The sequence below is a fragment of the Diadema antillarum genome, unplaced genomic scaffold (assembly GCF_040938485.1).
Source record: "Diadema antillarum isolate AM-2024a unplaced genomic scaffold, OU_Dant_1.0 scf00000167, whole genome shotgun sequence".
NCBI lineage: Eukaryota > Metazoa > Echinodermata > Echinoidea > Diadematoida > Diadematidae > Diadema > Diadema antillarum.
Window position 1 is genome coordinate 1374391 of NW_027271056.1, and position 24610 is coordinate 1399000.

The 24610-nt window shown below is 39.3% G+C and overlaps 1 protein-coding gene across 1 annotated transcript in view; it reads right to left on the reverse strand.

Annotated features, from left to right (window-relative positions):
- Positions 1-24610, reverse strand: part of LOC139722569 (dual 3',5'-cyclic-AMP and -GMP phosphodiesterase 11A-like) — a 135396-nt gene that overhangs the window by 35688 nt on the left and 75098 nt on the right. Inside the window, exons 7-8 of the mRNA XM_071633860.1 lie at positions 1092-1255; positions 25-113 (exon numbers count right to left, since the gene is read on the reverse strand). Of these exons, the coding sequence (XP_071489961.1) occupies positions 25-113; positions 1092-1255 (253 nt within the window). The remainder of the gene's footprint in view (positions 1-24; positions 114-1091; positions 1256-24610) is intronic.

Below are 24610 nucleotides of genomic sequence, written 5' to 3' on the forward strand. Positions count from 1 at the left end.
TCATCCACTTTTCTCCTCACTTACCTATGATCTGGTATTTATTATCGCGGATCGGCATACACAGCAGGGACTTGGTCTGGAAACCCATTGCTTTGTCTAACTCCTTGTCGATCCTGGTGATGAAAATTATGAATCGAACATCAAATGAGAATACATTAAAACTCCTCTTTAACAAGGCGGCAAGCAAGCAGTAAGATAATGACGATATTAACAGTAATGGCAATGATGACAATGATGATAGTGTCCATGATGATGAAGACAATGATATACATTTTAACACTACAGTTCATTTTCCATCGAGCGTATCGTCCCTTCAGTGTTCTCCGTAGGCCTTGCCAACTTTTATGATTGAAGGGTTCACTACTTTTACTTTTTAAAGGAGACCTCCGGATGATTTTCAGACTTTTACATTCAAACAACTATAAAGTAGTTATGCTGAGTACAGATCTAGTCTCATAATTTATAGTGATTGGGATGAGGAATAAGAATGTTTTCAAAATCTGTAACAAATCACAGTGAACAAGGATGACGACATAGCAGGTTCACCATAAGAATGTACGAGTGGGGGCTCACAGAAGCAGAACAAAAGAAGAAAGCATGCATAAATTCTATACACACGTGACCTCGTTAAGCAAGCGGTATTGTAATGGATTGCATTGCTACATTTCTGATAATGAGCCTCCTACTCATGTTTTCTTAGGGTGAGCCCCCACTCGTGCCTTCTTATGATGAAGCTGCTACCTTGATCAATGTAATTATTTTTTTTTCAAAATATTGGTTTCTCTGCTCAAGGACCACATTTAATTTCACAAATTTAAACATGGGGCTGTTGATTTCTGTACTTCATGATGTAAAACTACGAAAATCGCCTGGACTTCCCAGTTAATGCCATGATCATGGTTTGCTTTACAATGCGAATAACGATTACCGACAATAGCAAAACTAACTAGTCCTGTACGACTTCTCGTCAATGAACAAGCGCAAAGGTTGAGGGTAACGAGGTTGAATAACACAAGACGGTGTACCACTCGTTAAAGAAAGCAAGGGGCACACAAAAGTGTTACACAAAGAAAACCAACTTGAACTTGTACCTTGGGTCGTTGCGTGCGTCACTGACGTTAATTCTCTCTCCGCTTATTGCAACCTGTTCGATAATTCCATTAGATAATTTGATGTCTCCCGAGGCAAACGTGGGATTCGTGTGCCCATTGAACGTTGACCCAGGTAAGTCGAACACTTTGGAAAACGTAATCGTCTGAAAAGATAAACAATCAAACAAACATTAAAATGTAAGAATGAGGATATTGTGGAATTACAGACACGGGAGAATGGTGGCTGGGGGATAGAGAAAGAGAAATAGATAGAGACAGGGAGACAGGGGGAGGGGAAAGGATAGATATACGCATGTATGAACATAAAATCATCACCAAACTTAGATTAATAAACGTGGCAACGTGAGCAAACCCTGCGCGCAAAACATCGCTTGCAGTTATTTGCAATTTAGATAAGAGTATACTCCGTTTGGTTCAGATGAGAGCAGGGTAAACCATTTATTATCCTGTTGTCTTCCATTCTGATTCCTTTCGGGTCACTTTTAATGTGTCTCGTTTGGAAAGGTATGTAGCGTATATTTACACATTCATGCCGTGAGGATCTTTCTTTGATTATGGCGAATTTGACAGGAAAACATCTTCCCGTCTATAGTTAACTACAAGAAATATGAAACAGACATTAAATACAAAACTTAATGTAACGTTCGGATGAATGACTCATGAAAACATGTCTGATTTGGATACATGAATACCCTCCACATCGATAAAGTGCCATCTTTCAAGTCACGGTTTTAGAGATTACTGATATATTTCTCGGTCCTGATACTTCTCTCGATTGACCTTTCTCCATGTAAAGTTAGGGGTCATTACTGTGTTCGATAATCTTATTGATTACAATGGATGTATTCAGGCCACTGCGAAAGGGCAACTTTTCCAGAGAACGTCCCAAAACAAAAATTAGTCCATTAGTCCACCCACGGACAGTGATAGACAACAGAAATCTGCCTCTAAGGTTACACAATATTGGATCTCAAGACGATAATTACTATCAAGCTCACTTAAGGCAGAAAAGAAGTGAAATGAAGTTGCCATAATCTCTTGTTTGTTTGCTTGTTCTTGTTTGTTTTTTTTTTGCACTTGACATCTCTGTGGAGGCGTTTCACACGTTAATACCACGACATTTCATTATTGCGCGAAAGACGCAAACCATGTTTTTGCGGTAGAAATTCCTCGAATCTACACGGTTTGAACTTTCCACTCAAGGATCTTAAAACAAATCGCAAGATGGGCACACCTTTCACATACGCCCGTGGGCGTGCGATCATTATTGGATGTTTGTTGGGTCACGCGATGTGTAAAACGTAAATACCGACCTTTTACATCGTATTTAGCACTGCTGTTAAAGTTTAAGAGTCATTTCTCGAATTGTCTATTAAATTCCACACAACGCACGTGGTGTCGCTTCGTGCTTCGTTCAACGTGTTATTAGCTGTAACTGCTTCTATAACGAGCAATTTCATCAGCTGCTTATTAGAATGCTTTTTCCATATTTTTTAAACAACCATGTCAACTTTGACAACATTAAGTTTTCCACTTTCTCTAAACAGCACTTCTAATCGACAAAAGGGTACTTTTATGCTGACCGTGTTACTTGTGCAAGAGGGCCTTCGTGCCTCTGTTTTGTAATATAAAAACCAACATCCCCCGAATATTACGACAAATTTGGTGAGCATTTATTTTGCATTATCAAAAAGAAAGTTCCAGAAAAAAAATAACGAAACTCATAACCTCGTGTGATCCTTTCGAAATATATGAGACTCGTCATCTTTAAAGGTAAAGCGTACTAGTGCAGTGTATGACGCTTTAATTCTTGACAAGCGCGTTCATTTCATCGCATTGATTGCTTCCCAGGCAGTCATAAAACTTGAGGTACTCTTGTTAATATGTCCATCGTTCCGAGAGAAAATGAGACGTAATATAAAGGCACGGCGACCGAGAGCGGGAAAAATTATATGACATTTCCTGTCAATACAATTTGATTCATTTAATGCATCGTTCTCAGCATGACAGTCCCTTATCTTCCGAAATGTCAATGTCGTTGAAATTCAAACATAAATCGAAGTGCTTTCAGCAAAGAAATCATGGTCACCTTCATAGTGAACACGTGGATACTGTCTTGGTGCTTTATCCTCAAAGAGACACGTTCGACTGTCGGCTCGTAGAATGGCGCGTTATTGAATATCGCCCGCTGGCCTAACGCAAATCTAATTAAATCGTCTTCCCTGATTTTAGTCGCAGAGTTATGTTTCTTTTCATTCCCTCTCTCTCTTATGATATCAAGTCTTCATCCGATCCAAAACAGACAATATCGTTGAAAAGTGAAACGCAGAGCACTTCTTGGGCAACATTTAAAGCCCCCACCGCACACTACACGATCAGGCTGGTCGTACGACTGAAGAGGCAAGCAGAGTCATACTATATACCTGTCGCAAGACTCGACACCGTACACGATACGATGCAGACTACGCAGCTACGCTCACGACCGTTCTGGCTTCAGGACATTATACTGTATAGCGTGACTGGCTGAAAGCCACGACCGGTCGTGAAAATTCGACACGTCAAATCTCTACGACTGATGGCATTAAGACTCAGTCGCACGACTGGAAACTTGCAAGGCTGGTGACGTCACACTTCCGGTCTTAATGTCGTACGGCCGGTAAATCGTAGCAAAGTTGTGTAGTGTGCGGTAGGCTTTAGAAAGAGAAAAGCAGCGCATGGTACAGGACAGATATGTGATGCATCTGCGAACAATGAGTCGGAGAGAGAGAGAGTGTGTGTGTGTGTCGGAATGGTTATATAAACACTTTAACTTAACTGAAAACACGAAGCAAGCTAGCACACACACACACTTTATAGGCCTATATATATTTACATATATATATATATATTGATATATATATACATATATATTCATATATATGTATATATATATATATATATATATATATATAGATATAGATAAATATACATATATATTTGTTGTAATCATGTCTTTATTGATAAGTAAAACAAAGGACATGTTGACATATACCAGATTTATTTATTTATTTATTTATTTATTTATTTATTTATTTCTAATCTTTTGTCAGGGTAGTCCATTCACCAATAAATAGTGGTCTTCCATGGAGCCCTGAATAATATTGATGAACATATGTACATTAAATAGCAAAACGTATATACAGAAGATGACATAATACAGTGTAGATACATACCAGCATACTGTACATTGCAAAGTAACATAAAAAGTACATGCCACAGCAAGAGTTCACCAGAATGCCGAAATAACAATTAAAAAACGCTATTATACAGGAATGATAAAGCCCAGAATGAATTTCGTGTGTTACTTACAAATAGCAACTTTGCTTAAACAATCTCTTAAATGAATATATGGAAGAAGCTGATCTAATTGAATGATCTAGCCTGTTCCATTCAAGTACAGAGGATACGATTGGGCTGCACTTGTGACAATCAGAGCGAAATCTTGGCACACATAGATTTCCACTGTCTATTAGCCTTGTATGATGTTCATGTACATCACTAGGCTTAACTAAGTGCACCTGAAGGTACGAAGGTGCTAAGTTATGGACGCATTTATATATCATCATAACGCGGCTGAAATCAAAACGTTTGTCTAGTGTCATCCATTTAAGACTTTTGAATAAATCAGCCGACGGCGTGTCATATGTTTTGTCCAAAATTATTCTTGCTGCCCTCTTTTGAATTTTTTCTAGCTTAGTTGTATGGTATTGAAATCTGTTTGACCAAACAACAGAACAGTAATCAAATTGTGGTAACACTAGACTATTATAAAGTAATTTTAGGGATTGTTGGGGCAAAAAGGCCTTCGCTCTCTTTATCATGCAGACACTTTTTTGGGTACGTTTACATACATTTTCGATTTGTTTAGACCATTTCAGTTCTTCATCTATTAAAACACCTAAACATTTAGTGAACTGAACTCTTTTAATCCGACTACCATCTAATGAAATACTGAAATTTTCAATTTTCCCGAGATTAGCACGGGAGCCGATAATCATGACAGAAGTTTTGTCAGTGTTAAGGACGAGCCGATTTTTCTTAATCCACCCCATTACTTTATTTAGTGCAACAGTTATCTTTTCTTCTAAAACTGTTGCGTCATTAGCACTGACAGTGAGGGTCGTATCGTCAGCGTACATATCTATAACACCTTCTGAAGTACACTCGGGTAGACTGTTGACATATATTGAAAATAAAAGGGGACCAAGAATTGACCCTTGAGGTACACCCAATTTAATAGTTGAAGGGTGGGACTTGGCTCCTTTGAATTGCGTCACTTGCTGTCTGTCACTTAAATAGGATTTAAACCAATCTACAGTCGTCTTACTACACCCTATACACTTTAATTTATGTAAAAGTACGTCATGATCTACAGTGTCAAATGCCTTCCGAAGATCTATGAAGGCAACTCCAGAAATTTGATTATTATCTATATTCAAAGACCACTGATTCACAAGTTTTGCAAGAGCAGTTGATGTGGAATGAAATGGTCTAAAACCAGATTGATTAGGGTGTAGTAAATCATTCGCATTCATGAATTCGCTCAGTTGTTGATGTACGGCCCTTTCGATAATTTTACTCACTGTTGGTAAGATTGAGATGGGGCGGTAGTTATTCAACGAAGAAATATCTCCCGCTTTAAATATCGGTACTACCCGAGCCTTTTTCCATTCACGTGGAACAACTCCCGTAGACAGGGATTTGTTGATAATATCGCAAAGAGATTCTGCAATAACATTCTTTGTCATCTTTAAAAGTTTGCAGCCGATGTGATCTTCTCCGGTTGCTTTATCTATGCCAAGAAGCTCGATCTGTCTCAATACAAAATCTCTCGTTATCATACTTAAATTAAATTGAGAATGAGATGGAACAAAGCCTTTGTCCTCATCAAATATCATTTGCGAAGTATTCCTCTGCAGGTCTTTTGTAATTTTAGTAGCATTAGATATGAAAAAATTGTTGAATGCTTCAGCAATACTTGCGTTGTCCGATACTTCTGCATCATCAACCTTTATGGTATTGGGAGAAATGGGTGATGATTTAGGCGTAAGTTCCCTCAAGCTCTTCCACATTTTCTTACTGTTGTTACGATTTTGTAAAATTTGGTCAGTGTTATACTGTTTTTTTCTTATTCTCATGAGATGAGTAACTTTGTTTTTTAGATATTTATAGGTATTCCAAAGATCATCACTATTGTTGGATTTAGCAGCTTTGAGAACTTTATCACGTTCCGTCATGAGCTTAACAATCTCATCAGATATCCATGGACATGCATGTTTTCTTATCCGCTTTTTGCGCAAAGGTATGTGCTTGTTGATAACATCATTGAAAAGAGTCAACCACATATCCCACGCATCATCAACGTCGTCTATATCTTTTATGACCTGCCACGGAGCGCTTCTCAAATCACTATAAAATTCCTCCTCATTAAGATTTTTGAATGAGCGAAATTCCGCACATTCAGATTTTTTATGGATCTTTGCACTGAAGTCCCGAATAGCATATACCAAATAATGATCGCTAATGCTAGTCTCAAATATTCCCCATTCACTGTAAAGTTCTTTGTCTGATACAAATATCAAATCAATTAAAGTAGAAGCAGTATTTGTAACTCTTGTGGCAGTATCAATTAACTGACTTAGTCCGTACATATTGGTATAAAACATAACTTTTTCGGCATTCACATCATATTGGTGTGGCATATAATTACAATTGAAATCACCTAATATAATACAACTCATATGTTCCGAGAGAGCACAGTCCAAAGTCCTGTCTAATTCGTCAAAGAAATCGACGTGAGAATTCGGAGGTCTGTAAAATTCCCCTACAAGGATGGAAGGCTTATTTGGATAATGCAATTCAAACCAAAGGCATTCTAAAGTAGATGAATTCAAATCGTCTCTTATTCTATAGTTGAATCTTTTGGAAATATATACAGCCACACCGCCACCATGTCTTGTACGGTCTCTACGTAATAGGACATAATCATCGATATACAATTCAGAATCATCGATCATGGAATCACAAAATGTCTCATTCAAACCAATGACATCAAGTGATGTATGTCTCAGAAGTAATCTAAGTTCATCAATTTTAGAAATTAAACTACGAATATTCAAATGGGCAAATTTTAGACCCCTCTTTCTGAGCGGAGGAATTGAACCATTCATCAAATTATTGATTTTACTTTTGATTAGTTCATGTGGTCGCTCCTGAAGAGAATTTTGTGCTTCGCCAGTGTTAACATTATCATTGCAATTCAAATTTTCGGTACAAACTTTCAAGGCACTGTTAGAAATTGGTTGTGATTTTGACTTCAATAAACGAGAACCCGCACAGTGTTCACCAAAGTTAGAGCGGGAGGTTAACAGCATGATCTGGACACATGGCAGGTAATGACACACTTACAAATACTTACACAATAAATATCAAAATAACAATGTAGCTGTATTCGCAACAGATTTGTGAGGTTGACAACAATTACACAACATTAACAGATTAATTACACAAAATGAAATACATTTCCCCACGCAGTACACATACACTGTATTAATACCAACGACCAATGTAATATTTCTACATAATTACTACATTATTACTAAGTACCTTTCATTCTTACATGTTACTTTGTAAGTGATTAACATCCCCTCAGTTCTGTTTTTTTCTTGCGTAGAATATGGTGAATGATGAAACTATTGCATATTTACTAATGTCTTGATAGAGTGCAGTGGGACTTTGTTTGGATTTATATGTTTTGAGTAGACCTTTCAGTCGTTGTTTGTTTTCTAGTGTTATCTGTCCCCTTCCTCCAATCTCGATGGCAAGAAAGGAAGGCTTATAGCCCTTGCGTTTTAGTTCATTCAACAATACTTTGTATTTCTCTCTTTTTCTTTCATGAAAAGAAATATATACATACATATATATATATGTATATATATATATATATATATATATATATATATATATATATATATGTATATATGATACCTGTCGAGTCTAGTGCATTATTCCCGATCCAATGCACTTTTCTGCGACATGTACCACCTCACTCATTTTGAGCTCGACTGGATGAGAGGAAATTGCCAGCATCTGAGAGAAGGCATGTCAAATACGTAGAACAATGGATCCGTGCGCTTCGTCGAGCTGATTGGGTCAGAAATCGCTTAGTGAGGCGAAACCAGCAAAGGGCTGTGTATATTAAATTCTGCACAGTGTTTTGCGCGAGAATATATGTAACTCTACACATGTCCGGGAGACATATTCTTATAACTAAACTTATTTTCCGTGTTTATACATATTAAACGGTCCACAGATCAAGCGAGTTACGTGTATTTGAAAACGGAAAAAGCTCCTTCTGAGAATATCAACGTTGGAATGATCACAGAACTATATCACGTATGCAGTCGAACATTCCTTCGTATGCTATTCTTCTTTGAGTTTTTAAATCACACCGTTTTCGAAAGAAAAGAACGTTTTGCGCCATAATGCAACCAATAAAACTCATTGCCTTGTCCTAAACTAGACTGATTTGATTATTTCCTGAGAAGTTGTGCTGATCAGGCGCCATCGCCGGCTCGCATTTTGTGAATAGTATAGAAATGAATAGGAGAGAGAGACAGACAGACAGACAGAAGAAGAACAATAAACAAACAAATACATCCATGACGCGGTGACACGTGACTTGGTGTTATTGCGTTAAGCGCTGAAAAGCCCACGAGTATGATTTTTTTTCTCACCAAGTTGGATAATTTCGAGTACAGTAATTCATTGCGAGGTCAATTTTGCTCTTTAGATATAGCGCCGAGGCGTTCACTATTCAACCCTTGTGAATTAAGGCCAGGCATCTGCCTTCAAGTATATGCGACAGAAGAAGGTGGGCGCAATTTCTGCGTTTTTCGTGTTTAGGATGGCTTCGGGAAAGGGAATTTGGCTTAACAAAAAAAAAAAAAAAAACCGGGCAAATGATAGATACCTATCCTTATCATTGTTTGTTCTCACTCACGTTCTTCACTTTTTCTACCCCTGGAAAATATTATTCCTTTAATTCGTCATGCTAATGACTGTCAAAATCTTTCTTTGCACCACAAGCGAGTGGAATATACAAATCTTAGGAAAGACTACGAGATAGTTTAGTGATGTACTGTTTGAGATGAATGAATGATGATTATGTGCTATCGCATCAATGTTGCCTTCTTCCAGTTATTTTAAATCTTCAGTCTTAACTTTCACGAATCTCCAAGATTCTTGTAGTATAAATTACCACATACAGCAAAATAAAGATTATTGTAAAACTACAAAGTCATTATGAACTTTCAACATATCTATCCCCACGTGTGTCATATTATACAATATGGACACACACACACACACACACACACACACATATATATATATATATATATATATATATATATATGCATCCTCACCTCTAAATACGCATTTCGATCACACAAATCTCCTACACACATTAACTTTATTATCCTATAATAGTGTATTTATTCTCCCATACGGAATAGCTCATCAGGAAGGGGCAAAAACAAAAGCGGGAGGAAGCTCCAGACATATCCAATAATGCTTCTCGCGAAAGCGTTAACAGAGAGATGTAAAGCAACGTCCTTTTCCCTTCCGGTGTGTGTGTGTGGGGGGGGGGGGATTGGTTCTTTTCAGTCGACTTGGAGTTCGCTGGTATATGGCGTTATTTCTCCCCCCCCCCCCAAAAAAAAAAAAAAAAAAATACAACAAAATAATTTGCAAATGAAAATGATAAATGGCTTACAGTTACACAGAACACAAAAAGGTAAACGTATCAATCTTTAGCAGATGAAGTGAAAACATTTATTAGCATAATTAGAAATGTACTTGCGCGCATACACACACACACACAAGCACACATACAGGCGCATTAAATAAACGAGTGAAATTAACTTTTCAGCTTGAGGCTACATATGGATATATACAGTTTAGTCCAAGCAACCAATAACATTACTAAAGTAGTGTAGAGAAAAAAAAAGAAAGATGACAGGCCGACATAGAAATGTCGTCTGCTCCGTCCGAGGGATTTAACTTCCTGAAGAGACCTTGATATGCAAATCTCCCGGTAGACTCCATGCCCACCGCGATCCAGGGGCGCCGTGTGCATCAAGTAGTCTGCTTGCCTCCTAATTTTTCCGCGGAAAACCCTGGCTCCCAAGGAATGCAAATTTACTACTGCCCGGGCGCCGTGTTAGGGATACACGCAGTCCAAGCGTACGTATTGAGGAAAAACAATCTAGCTGGGCGCTTCCCTCACAATAGCGATGTCTTGATCGGAGATTAAGAGAGCGTATTGCATTGAGTACCAATATGCATGGTTTTATGGCCTTTACCAATCGGATGCAAATGGCTAATTACGTACAAAATGAATTTCAAATAAACCGCAGCACCCCTCGCGTCAAACAGCTCGCGACACGAAGTTAACTTTTTGTAACGTTGTAAGTTTACTCCCCCCCCCCCCCCCCCCCCCCCCCCACCAAAGATTGGATGAATATTGGTTCCCTGTGTGTACGGTAAAGTGTTCTGCACGAGCAGTTATATTATTCTTTGTTATACCCATGCAGTCCCTCAAACAATGCGCTGCTATTATTAGCGCTTGACACTTCCTCGTGGCGCACTTCCTCCGCCCATGCACATTTCAATTAGGATGAACGAATACACATTCGAATACAATTTGGTTTGAGGCGCATTTTTTCTTCTTCCATCAGTCACATCGTGATTGGTAGACTCGAGCCTCATAATCAACATCACAGCGCCACGTTCTAGCAAGAGGCGAGGGAGGTATTGTCACCATCGTTTGTCCAAGACAGTCTTCATCCGCTGGGCAATGCATGATGTACCCCCTTGCTTTGTCCCAACAAGCGCGTGTAGTTTCATTAAAATTGATTGCGTTGCATCTGTAATTGTCGTCTGATGACAGTAACAGAAACGGCGATAAAAACTCGCCGAATCCTTCCAGGTTTCTCCTAAAGAAGGTCTGATCGAAAACAACCAACTCTGCCAAATCATATTTAGTTAGGTATTCATCTCCCATGAGGTTGCGTGCACGTGTAAAAGTTGCGTGCGGCCTCTTGATTGATTCATGTTGCGGCCAAAGCTTGAAGTGCCAGATATTGGCAATTCAGACACGTCACGGGAGCTAACGAAAGCAGTTCCTCTCAAGCAAGACATAACAAAACAGCAGCAACAACAACAACAGAATTATGTTTCAATGTTTCCCCGTTATGAGCTGCTTCTGGGTTTCTTGGCATTATTTACTGACACGCCGCATGGAGTAAATGCAATAATATTCTTTGTTCTTTCAGAAGAATTTGTGTTAAAGTAAGATCGCAGCTTAATATTGAGGCGTATGGAAGCTCTTCCTATTGTACTTCCTCTGTCATTCAGTTTTCTCGTGGTTACATACTAAGGCAAGCAATCATTATGTTCGCCTATTGGTCGATATAAAAGAACGATATATAAAGACACGAAGAATGAAGTTATAGTGCATACATTCACAGTAAATGGCATGTTCGTCATAACTGTCGTTTCTTCGTCCTCCAAAGGAATGAAATAGATGATCGATCATTCTGCCTGAAATCAGAGCACCGTTTCATGAAAGTTGCCAGCCCTGACAACTTGTCAAAATTTCAGTAAAATCCTTGGTTTTGATTGGCTAAGAAGCTCTGGTCACTGACTATCACTGTGGTAATTGTTAGGGGTGACAATTTCACGAAACGGTGCCCAGCTCTCTCAAACATTTTTCTCATGAAAATGAAAATCATTCTCGACCACTTAAGATACATTAGGAATGATTCATGTTTACTGCATGCCATTATATTTGCGCTTAGTTGCATTCCCTGGGGCGCAACAGAAAATTAGTCATAATTAGGCAGAGTTCTCTAGAGTACAAAATGATTTATGGCTGTATCACAATCAGAGGGCGCAATCAGTTCCAGACGTTATTGGGAAAATGTGGACGAAATGGACAGGAAAGAAGGAAATTTATCAGTCGCTTTACGTGGCATCACCACACGCACATTTTCGACGAAGATACGTTTTAAGCTACGTTTTTTGTTTTTCGTTTTTATTCACGACACCACATCTTGATCGGCAAATGATTGTAATCACATGATTGATATGGCCTACATTTAACCTTTTAACCTTTGCTGCTTTTTCTAGTTCATCTGCACAGCGCGGTTGACTGATAGACGCCCCACAAACAACACAACAGTTACTAACAGGTCACATTTTCTGAATTCAGCATGTCTAAAAAAAAAGGGACTCGTGTCATACTGTATGTTAGGTGTAGAATGTCTGATTGTTACCCAGTGTAAACGGAAAGGTGGCTCCTCGCCGTAGTCCCACGCGTCGTATTACACGTCTGCTTTGAAATTCAACATGTGCGCCGCCTGCGCCCAGGATCCGGGAGAACATGTCAACATCTACCCAAGATTTCCGCGCCAGTGACCGCCCTGGCCTTTGCGATTGAAGAGTGCGTGAACCCTTTTCGTCGCAGGGGGAGAGAACGTTCCTAACAAGAATGTAGATAGACGTTAAAAGCGAAGACATTGGAATGATGTGCGTCGATCGTCTCATGGGGCACTCTCGCTAGCTTTTTCTCACCTCACGGTCGGCTAGCTTTTTACATCGCAGTATGGTATCTCCGAATTCACACCAGGAGAGTAGTGAAATTCTACGGGTTTTTTTTTTTCTCGTTAAATTGTTGTTTGTTTATGGTTCTAAGTTGCTGATGATGTTGGTTGGTCTAATCTGGGGCCCTTATCGACTACAAGGCAATACAAGGTCTCGCTGCCTTACCGATCGATAATGATGAGTACACTGCCAGTATACCCACTCTCGAAAATTTGCCACATTCTTAATTACAAATGGGACATACAAGTAAACAGAAGCGTTAAAATAGCATAAGGAATTTTTGTTGTAGTAGTTTACAATCCCATTATTGTTCTTTTTTTCGTCATTAAACATGCATCATAGAGCAATTCTTGTGCAAGGTCATCGTTCACCTCTAGTTTGTGCATCCTATCAACTCGCAGTTCATAACGAATTCGCAACTGAACCTAAGCTTCTAAACATTTTTGTCTTAAAGTATGATTCAGTAAACATGATTGGAAAGGGAAGATGTTTTCTCTACATCCCAAACACAGATTCATACACACACATGTATGCAATCACACATACACACGTCAACGTATGTGGACACCCAAAACCATACGCGCCTCATCGCAGGCATATCCATGACTTGTGCAGCGCCTGTTTACACTTTCATCTTTACGCCTATATATCCTTGTATCACCCGATAGCATTATATTTGCACATTCAAGATACAGGCGTGCACGATGTAAGCATAAATTATGTTTGAATGACAAAGAGCATGGTTGATGGTGAGATAAGCTTTATATATATATACATATGTGTATATATCATATATATCATATATACATACATATAGATGGCAACAGAAAAATATGAAGGTGACAATGATCGAACAGACGCTATTAAGAGGGTATAAAGCGGCACTCGTAACACCCATTGCTCTGGAGATGTACCGCTGAGGCCCATTTATGGCGCAGAATATCTCCGCTCCACTGATGCAAAGTGTCTCCTCTAGGAGATGAAGCCAGGCAAATCGCTGCGGGAAGAAAGAACTCTTAAATTCATAAACATAGTGATACGCAGGTGTGTTTTCGATAACTTTGAAATTAAATTCCAATATTCTATAGAGAAACTTTGTGTACGTATTTGTCCTAAAACGCATGTCGTCCTCTCTGAAACACATGCACAAATAAACAAGGACATTACATACAAAACTACACACCTATACACGCAAACAAAACTGTACTCACAAAAGTACATACAAATACACAAACTACACAACTACTATACAACTATACGCAAACACACGCACACAAACACATATTATATACATACACACCTATACACACCTTCAACAAACACATGCACACGCACACACACACACACACACACACACACACATACACGTGTTGCAGTTTCTATATAATGAGACTGCGATCTGTGATTCCAAGATGTTTGCTTCCTGTTATTTCCTCGAGTTGGACGAAGGTCAAATGCCCTACTTCCCTCTTTCTTCTGCTCTTGTACCAAGAAAGCAAATTCACATTACGTAGATCTTTACCATTCATTCCCATTATTCACTTTCCCTTGAGACCGTAACATCATCCACTATGATTATTATGCGCTAGGTGAATAAATCATGTAGCGTCCGAAGTTTGTCTCCCCCCTGGGGAGCCCGCACGATGTATACCCATTAACGCCGATTTCAGCCAAGACCTTGATATCTTCGACTAATTTTTGCGCGTCAGATAAAAATCCTTGCCTTCCCTCCCCCTGAATGGCCGCGAGCTCTCTCCCCCCCCCCCCCCCACCCTTACCTCACCTCCTTCTCCTCCTCAAAACATGACTTAATGTATCCGGTTCTATTAAAGTAAAAGACGAGGGTGAGAAATTGGTCTGGAATGAAACAGAATGACGAATCACAAATTGAGTCTAGCAAGCATAATAATTCACCATAATGATTCGACGAGTTGCCAGTGTTAACGAGCCGCTTGGGAGAACGTAGATCTAAAGCGAAAGTGAAAAGAGGACAGAAATATGCACATGATGTTACGCTGTTTGATTTAGATCACTCATTGTGCACACTCTTGTGAGTGGTTAATGAGAAAAGTAAATATGTCAGCTTCTTCGATGACATTCGTGAATGTAAGTACTCGATTTCAGTCAATTTCCCCCGTCATCCGCTATCTAACATTGACTGAACTTCATACATTGAACTACAATTTTCCTATTTTGATGACGTTAACTGCCGTGGAACCTATAAGAGGTGCTAACTGCTGCCAAGGGAGATGGCATTAAATCTTTCACAATCCAAAATGTTACATATTCATGTATTTCATAAATTTTCTGAGAATACTGACTTGACCTATTTTTCTTCCTGATGGTTTATTTTCTTTTTCTTCTTCTGCACTGCTTACTAGGATCATTGACGATTGTTCATATAAGTCTGCACTAAAATTGTACTCAATTTTTTTTATATGCAAATGTCATTTGCTTTGTATACTTTTGTCGGAAATAAAAAGAAATGAAATATTGCTCTTACAATTTTCAGTTTTCCCTTGTGGTTTCTCGTATCAATTTTCCCAATATTCTCTCAGGAAACGTCTTGTCGGGTCACATAAATCTAGTCTGTGGTAGTCTTTTACATCACTACACTGCTGCAATTGGTCCTTTATAAAGACTCATCGATTTCCCTTTTTAAAGGTTCAAGCAAGGTGGCATACATTCCTTTGCTTGTGAATAGAAAGAAAAGAAATCGATGAATGTGAAAGTAAACATGACTACCGTGTTCACAGAGCGCAAGCGGTGTTTGGGCGTCAGATGCTCGAACCTTTATAATGAATGCGGTATCCTGAGAATATTGCTTTAAAAATATGTATATATATATATATATATGGCGAATCGTATTATTCCTCCATATTGCATTATTATCCGATAGGTCTGCTATACAGTGCGTATCAAAAAAAAAGATAATCAAACTTGGAAAACGTGCAATTTGTCATTGTTGTCTTTAAAGTTCATGTGCTCAGTCATGCATGACATTTGTCAACATAAATAGGTATCAATGGAAAGAGGAAGAGTTCCCCTTTCCTCTCAATTAACATTGCACACTCCATAGCCGACAATTATAAAATAGTAGCCCTCCAAAGTTGGATTACCTTTTTTTTTTGATACGCACTGTACATCTTGACATTTGAGACGATAGTTTCACGTGATTGGAAAAAAATGAAATTACATGTTTGAAAGTTTGATGGTCCCCCCCCCCCCCAAAAAAAGAGAAAAAGATGTGTTAAGTGTTTACCTTCCTTGAACCAGATTTCATTTGCATGGCTAAACTGCCTTAGAGGTATTAAATGGGAGTTTTGGATTTTCGCCTGGCCTTTAACCCTTGACCTTTGACTCATGACCGAAGAATTCTCAAGAGAAGCATTGTCAGGCAGTACATGCATATATACCAAGTTTTATGAAGATAACATGCATGAGCCATTTCCAAGATATGGAGAAAACGTGAAATTTTAGCGTTTTCACTTGACCTTTGACCTTTGCTCTTTGATTCCCATGGCCCAAAACTTTCCCTAGAGAATCTTTAACTAGTAATACATGTATACACAAAGTTTCATGAAAATACCTTCAGGCATTGCAGAGATGCCTGGAAAATAGTGAAATCGAAAAATAGTGAAATTTTAAGAATTTAACCTTTACCTTTGACCTTAATCGTGTGCATGCAAACGTTGATAGGCACAACTTCGTCCACTCTCATACGCTAAGTTTCATGTGGATACCTAGAACGGTTCTTAAGTTACGCTATCCACAAAGTTTATTACGGACGGACAAACAACCCCTAAAACATAATGCCTTCCGGCGACACTTCGTTGCTGAGGCATTAGAATAAAAATGCCATCATCTGAGACACCTTCTATGATAAGATCGGAATATCATTTTTGTTGTTGTTGTTGTTACTGCTGCTGCTGTTGAAGTCAGAATTTCTGGCATTCTCCATCAAATCTACAGTTTCAGCCACCCACATCCTCTGGGACATGCACTTCCGACCCCATCGCAAGCCAATGTAGTCATAGGCGGCTGACAGTGTTGGAATGACGCGCGACCAAATTCTACCGCCACATTGTCAGCGCATCCCATCGACTTTTGATAGCGAGAAAGGATATCATTCTTTACACCTCCTCCGAGGGCTGGATTAGTCTCTCAGTCAGCTCAATATAAGAGGATTATATTATATGATGAGTTACATTGTCGCCATCACAAGAAAAAAAAATGTTGTCTTCATCCTACTGTAAATATGTTATTGCGAACAATGCAACCTATACCCCATTATTGTCCCGGATGCTCCTGCCAAAACATTCCTCTGAAATTTTGAACACCCGTCCGTCATACAAGATTGATTTCTTCCTAAGTAAAATAGATCTATATTCTTGTTTTGTTAGCGTGTTTTTTAATTCTCAAATCGTGTTGTGCTACTTCAGTAGACAGTAATTTGCACTGCCTAGACGATACGTAGTGGAAAATTGGTTTTTTTTAACCCTTCTCACGTGACTGCAGTGCCTCATTAACAAAAGGCTCAGGAATTACGTCATTATTCTCGCGAAGACCGCCCTCCCTAGGGCGAGCCTTATTAATGCGTCTTGCGCTGCTGAGTGCTACGGTAAATCTAAAGTGTCCAGCAGAAAGGATTAAGCGGTGTCAAGAGTAATACACAGCACCGTTAAAGGAGGAACTCAACTCAAAGTATCGTGTTGGCTTTAATCAAAAGACGAAAAACGAAACGGACAGGATTGTGAAAGTAAAGCGTCACTAGTTTTAAGAAATTAAGAAAGTAAGAAAAATAAGGTTTCTTGCTTTTTCACGAAACAGTGTCACTATCACAATGCAAATTATTCTTGAGGGGATGATATTGCCACGCTTCATATTTTTTTTCATATCTTCCATCTAGAAATGATTATATCACTTGCATGAAATTATACCAGAATTGTAATAATGCAGAAAGATGACGTCTTTGATTTTCTGAAGTGTTTATAGCTAAGCTATACTGTCTAAATTGACGCTTATGGTGTCTTGTATGTTAAAAATAAAAATAATACAAACAAACAAACAAACAAACTTTTGAAGAGTTGTAAAGGCATTGAAAACTTGTGAAAGTCACAAATTCTGTACCTTTCTTTTTTTTTCTTTTCCGATTGTGATAAAGCGTTCACTGAATTGCATATATGTGTTATCTAACTTTTCTTCTTTCAGTTTCATCATGCAAAATCACAGAGTGGGGTTACCGTGAAGAAAATCAACCTGTGTATGAGCGTATCAACGCCGAACTCTGTCGGCATGCAAGCCTGGTGTAATCTCACAGGTTCAGATCAATTTGCTTTTTCCGTGTAGCTGTCAGCAACGTAATGCCAAATCAATTTTGCTCGTCTGGAGCTCACTAGACATTGTATAAGAGTATCTATATACTCGCAACAGGTGGATTACCTGTAGCGAATGCTGTACGTGGCGCGCAAGGGAAGCGAGCTAGATGCGTGGATTATATACCAGGCTGGAGTGCGATGAGGTAAATGGCGTAGAGCAAAGACGAGTAATGAACGCGAATGCGGGGGATCTTGTCAGCAGATACCCGCAAGATAGGGTAAGGGGGCTTAAACCAGGAAGTGATAAACATGAGTAGCCATGCTTGGTCACGAAATAATGCTCCTTCTTCCCATCCTTGCCTGGCCCTGGATAGAGGGACTGAAATGTCACGTCTCAAAAGACCGGTGCCACGCACACTCGTCCGCCTTCTCAAACATTGGTTTAGGGACATCGAGCCGTGTTTACACGCCACGAGGATGCGGTGATCCAAGATACGACGAAGTAAGGTACCAGAGTGAATGTGACTTCTTATTATAGGAGCTAGCTCTGCTGCAGTTTGCAAAAGCCCCGCGAGCAAATACTGGTATCGGGGTTTGCCGCTGGTGCAGCGGTCTCAATCTTGCCGAGTGTTAATGTGATTTTACTTCAAATTCAGGGATTTCCAAACAGCAGCCCCGCGCGAGGATTGAATATTTCAAGCCCTGCCCTTACTGGCCTCTCTGAGAGCTGACATGCCTGCATGCAGAGCAATAGTTCGATGCATGTCTCCGTTCCAGATGAAGGCCTACGAAGCAGCATAACAAACACTTTGATTAAGCCAACATTTCGTCTTTTTATAGAGACATGCTGTCTGCTCACACCAAAAGTTATTCCGACATTATGAATAGACATGAAAGAAGCGTCGTGGCATTTTACTGCATCAGAGAAGAAAGTAAGCGAAAAAAAAATGTGCTCGCCGCTAACCTCTTGATATTTGCTAATCGATTGGCAATGCCAATATCGGTCGGAGTACGCTGAGTTCCTTGTTATTTGGCTTTCCCCCTCTTTGCCTTGTTATTGTACTAGCCATGAGCTTCGTCATATATATGAAGTTGGCTTTTCGTTTCGTTTTGTTTTGTTTTGATTTTGCCTCGAAGTAAGCGATATTGATAGGCTTAACACGAATGAGTTATGCTGTCGACGCACGTTTCATGTGCTCCGAGTCAATTTTTAATTTTCTCCACAGCCAAGAAGGTAAAGATATCCAGTCCCCACCCCCCCCCCACCATGTCCTACAACCGCCTTCATGTTTGATGTACGAACATGTCATTCCTAGTGTTTGTTTGTCCAAAGTAAATTGAGATATTCTAACTAAAAGAATATTAAGCGAGATGTCTGTGTCGTATGAGCTTTGCGGCTTGACATGAAAAAAAATTCAACAAAGGGCGATGTCTATATACAATCTCTAGCAGAGTGTTGGATTAAAATTCTGTGATGATAGTCTATATCGATATTGAATGATTTAAAAAAGCTTATGAAAATATCACGTAATTCTCATGAACAATTCCGAAGCAGTTAGTTGTAGGCCCTACTTCCGAATACAGTTGTTGAATGTGCAATTGAGTATTTCAGGTAATACATCAATTTCGAAACAAGTGATGTAACATTAACATATTAATAGATGACTGTTAGTTTGCTTAGATACTCTTCCGTTGTTTGGGGAGATTTTGTAAATATTTCTTAGTTTCTTGTTGGTGTGTGACTCTCATGATTATCATGACAGCTATCAAGAAAATAATGATCGTCAACATAAATGTTGCATGAAAGCAAAAGATTATTACCCTTTTCTGTACCAATGAGTAAAATGTGCACATATTTCACATTCATACATATAGTGGATAAGAAATTGAGGTGGCAAGCAAAGAGTTAAAGGGGATGGCTAGTAACTGATCAGTGGGAATCAGTGGGAATGCCGGGGGATGATTGTTCCAATATTTGTGGGATTCATTTAAGAGTACATTATATATCTATTGTTGAGTGGAAATTATTTGCTTCAGAATGGTCTCATATTCAAGTAATGTGCTGTTTACCGTAAACGATCGCCCCGTCACTGTACAGGCATGCTAACCTGGAAACATTAAACTGCACATTACTTGAATGTGAGACCACTCTGAAGCAAATAATTTCCACACAACAGTAGATATATAATGTACTCTTAAATGAATCCCAGAAGGATTGGAACAATCATCCTCCAACATTCCCACTGATTCCCACTGATCAGTTACTATAGACATCCCCTTTAAGAAGGGGTTGAAGATTATGAGAAATGAGTTTCCGTCAATTTGTCTGCCCTCTGTAAAAATGGAATTTGTAAGATTGCAACTGCTGATGCTGACAATATAGATCAGCAGTTCAATTCAATTCAAAATGATTTTATTTCCATATAAAGTAATACAGAGTAATATACATAACGCTTACATGAGTACATAATATCTAAAGGAACTCTGAATCACGTAAGTTTCAACAAAACATGAATACAATTATTATTATGATATCAAAGTTGCCATCTTATAAATTTCATTTGTACAGAGGCCAGAAATATTGAAGAAAACGTATACCTCACAACATTAACATTATCGATTGTGTCACTTTATTACCCTTACTGAAATCATTGTCATCGCTCGTATGTATATACAACATCATAGATGTCATTATCGCCTAGCAATACTCATTGAAACTGAGTCTCACGGGGCGCGAACACATTTCAGTTCTTGGTAGACTGGTATCCATATGTGAGTTTGCTGCTATGTTGAGCTCTCTGGTTGCCTGGAACAATAATTGTGACGAAGGTAACCACGGTTGTTTGAGTCTTGGTACAGCCCCCCCCCCCCCCTTTCCACTTGAAACGATCATATTATAGTCTCATTGTCATAATGGCTGTGCTTCATTCAAACGATTTCTCGTTAAATACTCGCTTGATGCTCCTTCTTGATGTGTAAGAATTCGTAATCTTCTGTTATTAACTTCCCACGCACGCTTGTACCCTTACTTCTACCTACACTGTGCCAAGAGAGTCTAATTTGCCGAGAGATTTTTATCCGCAATACCGTTGCTCCCACAACGCCCCCTTCTGGTACCTGGTTACCACACGATCCAATATTTTTTTCATCTGCATGGTTCCGGCTTCATTTGATCTCAAATCGCAGCCAGCAATTTGCCCCCATCACACCCACTTTCCCCAATCCTCTGCCCTTCTTTCTCCCTCTCTAGGCATCTACAGCACCGAGGCGAATCGATCTTCTTTGAGTCGTACTCGGCGTGGTTTAGGGCACCCAGTTCCGCGCCCACGTGACCGTAGCGTGGTGAGGCGTCGCCATTATGTGAGCACGTACTGTTTGCTGACCACTCGTGGGAGGTTTTCATTCCAAATGGCAAGATACTTCAATTCCGGGTCTGTAGATTGCTTTGCCATGGGTATAGAGGGGGGAATCGAATCGAAGCTACTTCGTAACTCGGGCCACGGCTAAGATTTATGACGACATTACGTCTATACGGTCTTTTGAATTATCATCAGTACGAGCAAAATAGCTGTAGTAAACGATCGGTCTGAGATAATACGTCAAGCGGCTGACTGAATTTCAGTCTAGATTACAAAGCGCGAAACACGGAAATCGTCATGCTTTCATCGCGACGTGAGAAATGCGAATGTTAATGCCTCACAGATAAGAGAGTACTCGGAATTTTCAGTGAACACAGGGATCGTCTTTAACAGGGATACAAAAAAAAAATAGGTATATGTGAATGCTGATGCGAATCTTAGAGTAAGAGTATATCGACGTTACTTCGCATGGCGCATAACTCATCTGATGCATCACTTCTCATCAAACAAGTGACATTCAAAGATAAAATGACTTCGATCATATGCACCAAGTGGTGAATTCAAAGGTGAGAATCTCAATGAATTTAAACAAGGAAAAGTAGAAATTACGCGGTGCGTAACATATGTCCCCGCCGGAAGTAGCATTTAGTGGCAAAATGTACAATATAGGTAAAAAATCAAGGTCAAAGGTCAAAGAAGTCAAAGGTCAAAATTCTGTGTAGAAGTTTTGAAGCCCTCACCTAGTGCCATCACATAAAGCAAACGGAAGTGAGATCGGGTTAGAAATGGCGAAGGAGTAGCATTTTGTAGCAAAATGTACAATACAGGTCAAAAATCAAGGTCAAAGGTCAAAGAAGTCAAAGGTCAAAATTCTGTGTAGAAATTTTGAAGCCCTCACCTAGTGCCATCACATAAAGCAAACGGAATCGAAATTGGGTTAGAAATGGCGAAGGAGTAGCATTTTGTAGCAAAATGTACAATACAGGTCAAAAATCAAGGTCAAAGGTCAAAGAAGTCAAAGGTCGAAATTCTGTGCAGAAATTTTGAAGCCCTCACCTAGTGCCATCACTTAAAGCAAACGGAATCAAAATCGGGTTAGAAATGGCGAAGGAGTAGCATTTTGTAGCAAAATGTACAATATAGGTAAAAAATCAAGGTCAAAGGTCAAAATTCTGTGTAGAAGTTTTGACGCCCTCATCTAGTGCCATCACATAAAGCAAACGGAATCGAAATCGGGTTAGAAATGGCGAAGGAGTAGCATTTTGTAGCCAATGTACAATATAGGTCAAAAATCAAGGTCAAAGGTCAAAGAAGTCAAAGGTCAAAATTCTGTGTAGAAGTTTTGAAGCCCACACCTAGTGCCATCACATAAAGCAAACGGAATCAAAATCGGGTTAGAAATGGCGAAGGAGTAGCATTTTGAAGCAAAATGTACAATATAGGTCAAAGGTCAAGGTCAAAGGTCACAACCGAAATTTTGTGTAGAAGTTTCAAAGCTCCCATGTAGTGCTATCATATAAAGCAAACAGAATCAAAATTAGCTCATAAATGACAGAGAAGTAGCAAATTGAACATTTTGATCACACACGGACGCACAGACGGACGGACGGATACACGGACACACACACGTACGGAGCCCGTTTCATAGTCCCCTGCTCGAACTCGTTCGGCGGGGACAAAAAAAAGTACACATTTTTCCCGGTCATGTAGTAATGTTTTTGAAAAGAGAAACCAAAAAGTTGAAAAGGGGGCAAAACTTTGACTATACTCCTGTATCAAGTATATACACAAAATTGTTCAAAGTGAAGCGAGATGTAACGACTTGATAATAATGGAAATATGTAGCTCCTTCCCACCAAGTAGAAACGAGAGAGCAAGAAAATATCGAATGTCACAAGAAAAAAGACAACAAAATGTCTCATCAAGAGTTCAACAACTTGTATTGCAAATGACTGGAATGACTGGAGCAGGGGCTGAAAAACCGCGCAAGTACACTTCCCTTATCAGTCGCAATATTTCTGGCCTCTCTCCAAAGGATCACCTTTCATTGGAAGGCCTACATTTGCCACCCAGCAGCCGGCAGCCGAAAGTGCGTCTGAGGCAGTCAACTGGGCAGCCTCTCATATTCAGATGGGTTACCATGGCAACCGAAGGGTTAGATTTCGAAATCGGCCCTTCGGAGTCTTCAAACGAAGTGAGGCGCGTGTGCTCGTGTTATTTAGAATATCGGGATCGAGTGCCTTCGTACAGCCTCGGTCAAAAGATTTTCTGGGCCTTCGAGATGTGTGAGGGGGTACCGTTACGTTCACATTAATTGATTGTCAGTGTAGACGCAAAGGACGTTGTCTAGGAATATCATGTAAGGCGGTAAGGACGAATCTACATATATAGTGCAAAATATAAATGCAAAAGATACATCTTGATCCGTCTTAATGTCAGTCACAACAAATGAAAAAGTAATTCACTGTCATCTTCCACCAACTTATACAAGATATATCTCTCCCTCAACATGAGCACGTCATCACCTCGCAATTCTCCATTCATCGCGTAAAAATGAGCGAAATTCAGGTTTCTGCCATAAAAGTGTCAAAAATCATGTTATTCCTGGTTGAATAACTTCAAGATAATGGTCAGTCAGATGTATTATTTCAGAATGTGGCTTAATTGTGTTTGAACTGAAAAAAACACACGAAAATTTAAGGATTTCATGTACAAATTACAGTACATGACAAGTTGTGTGGTGACGGCATCAGCTCAATATTTGTATATTCATATTGACTGTTCAAGAACTGTTTTCATGAAAAAAAAAAGACTTCATAAAAGAACTTCATAATTTCCCTAATTTTTATCCGGTTTTGATCAAATTTTCACTGTTGTGCTTGTAAACTATTACCCTTTCTTTTCGGACTAAATTTTAACTGGTCTGACGTTCTACCTACTCACAAGCGTTACAAGAGTTTTGACTGTATCTCATGGCTCTACGATATTTTCTTATTCAATATCTTTAATGGTCAATATGTTAGCTGGCGAGAAAGCGTCAGGCTTAAAGGTGTTTTAGTAATTCCATGAAGATGCAACATAATTTGGGGCATCTCATAAATCTATAGATGACAGT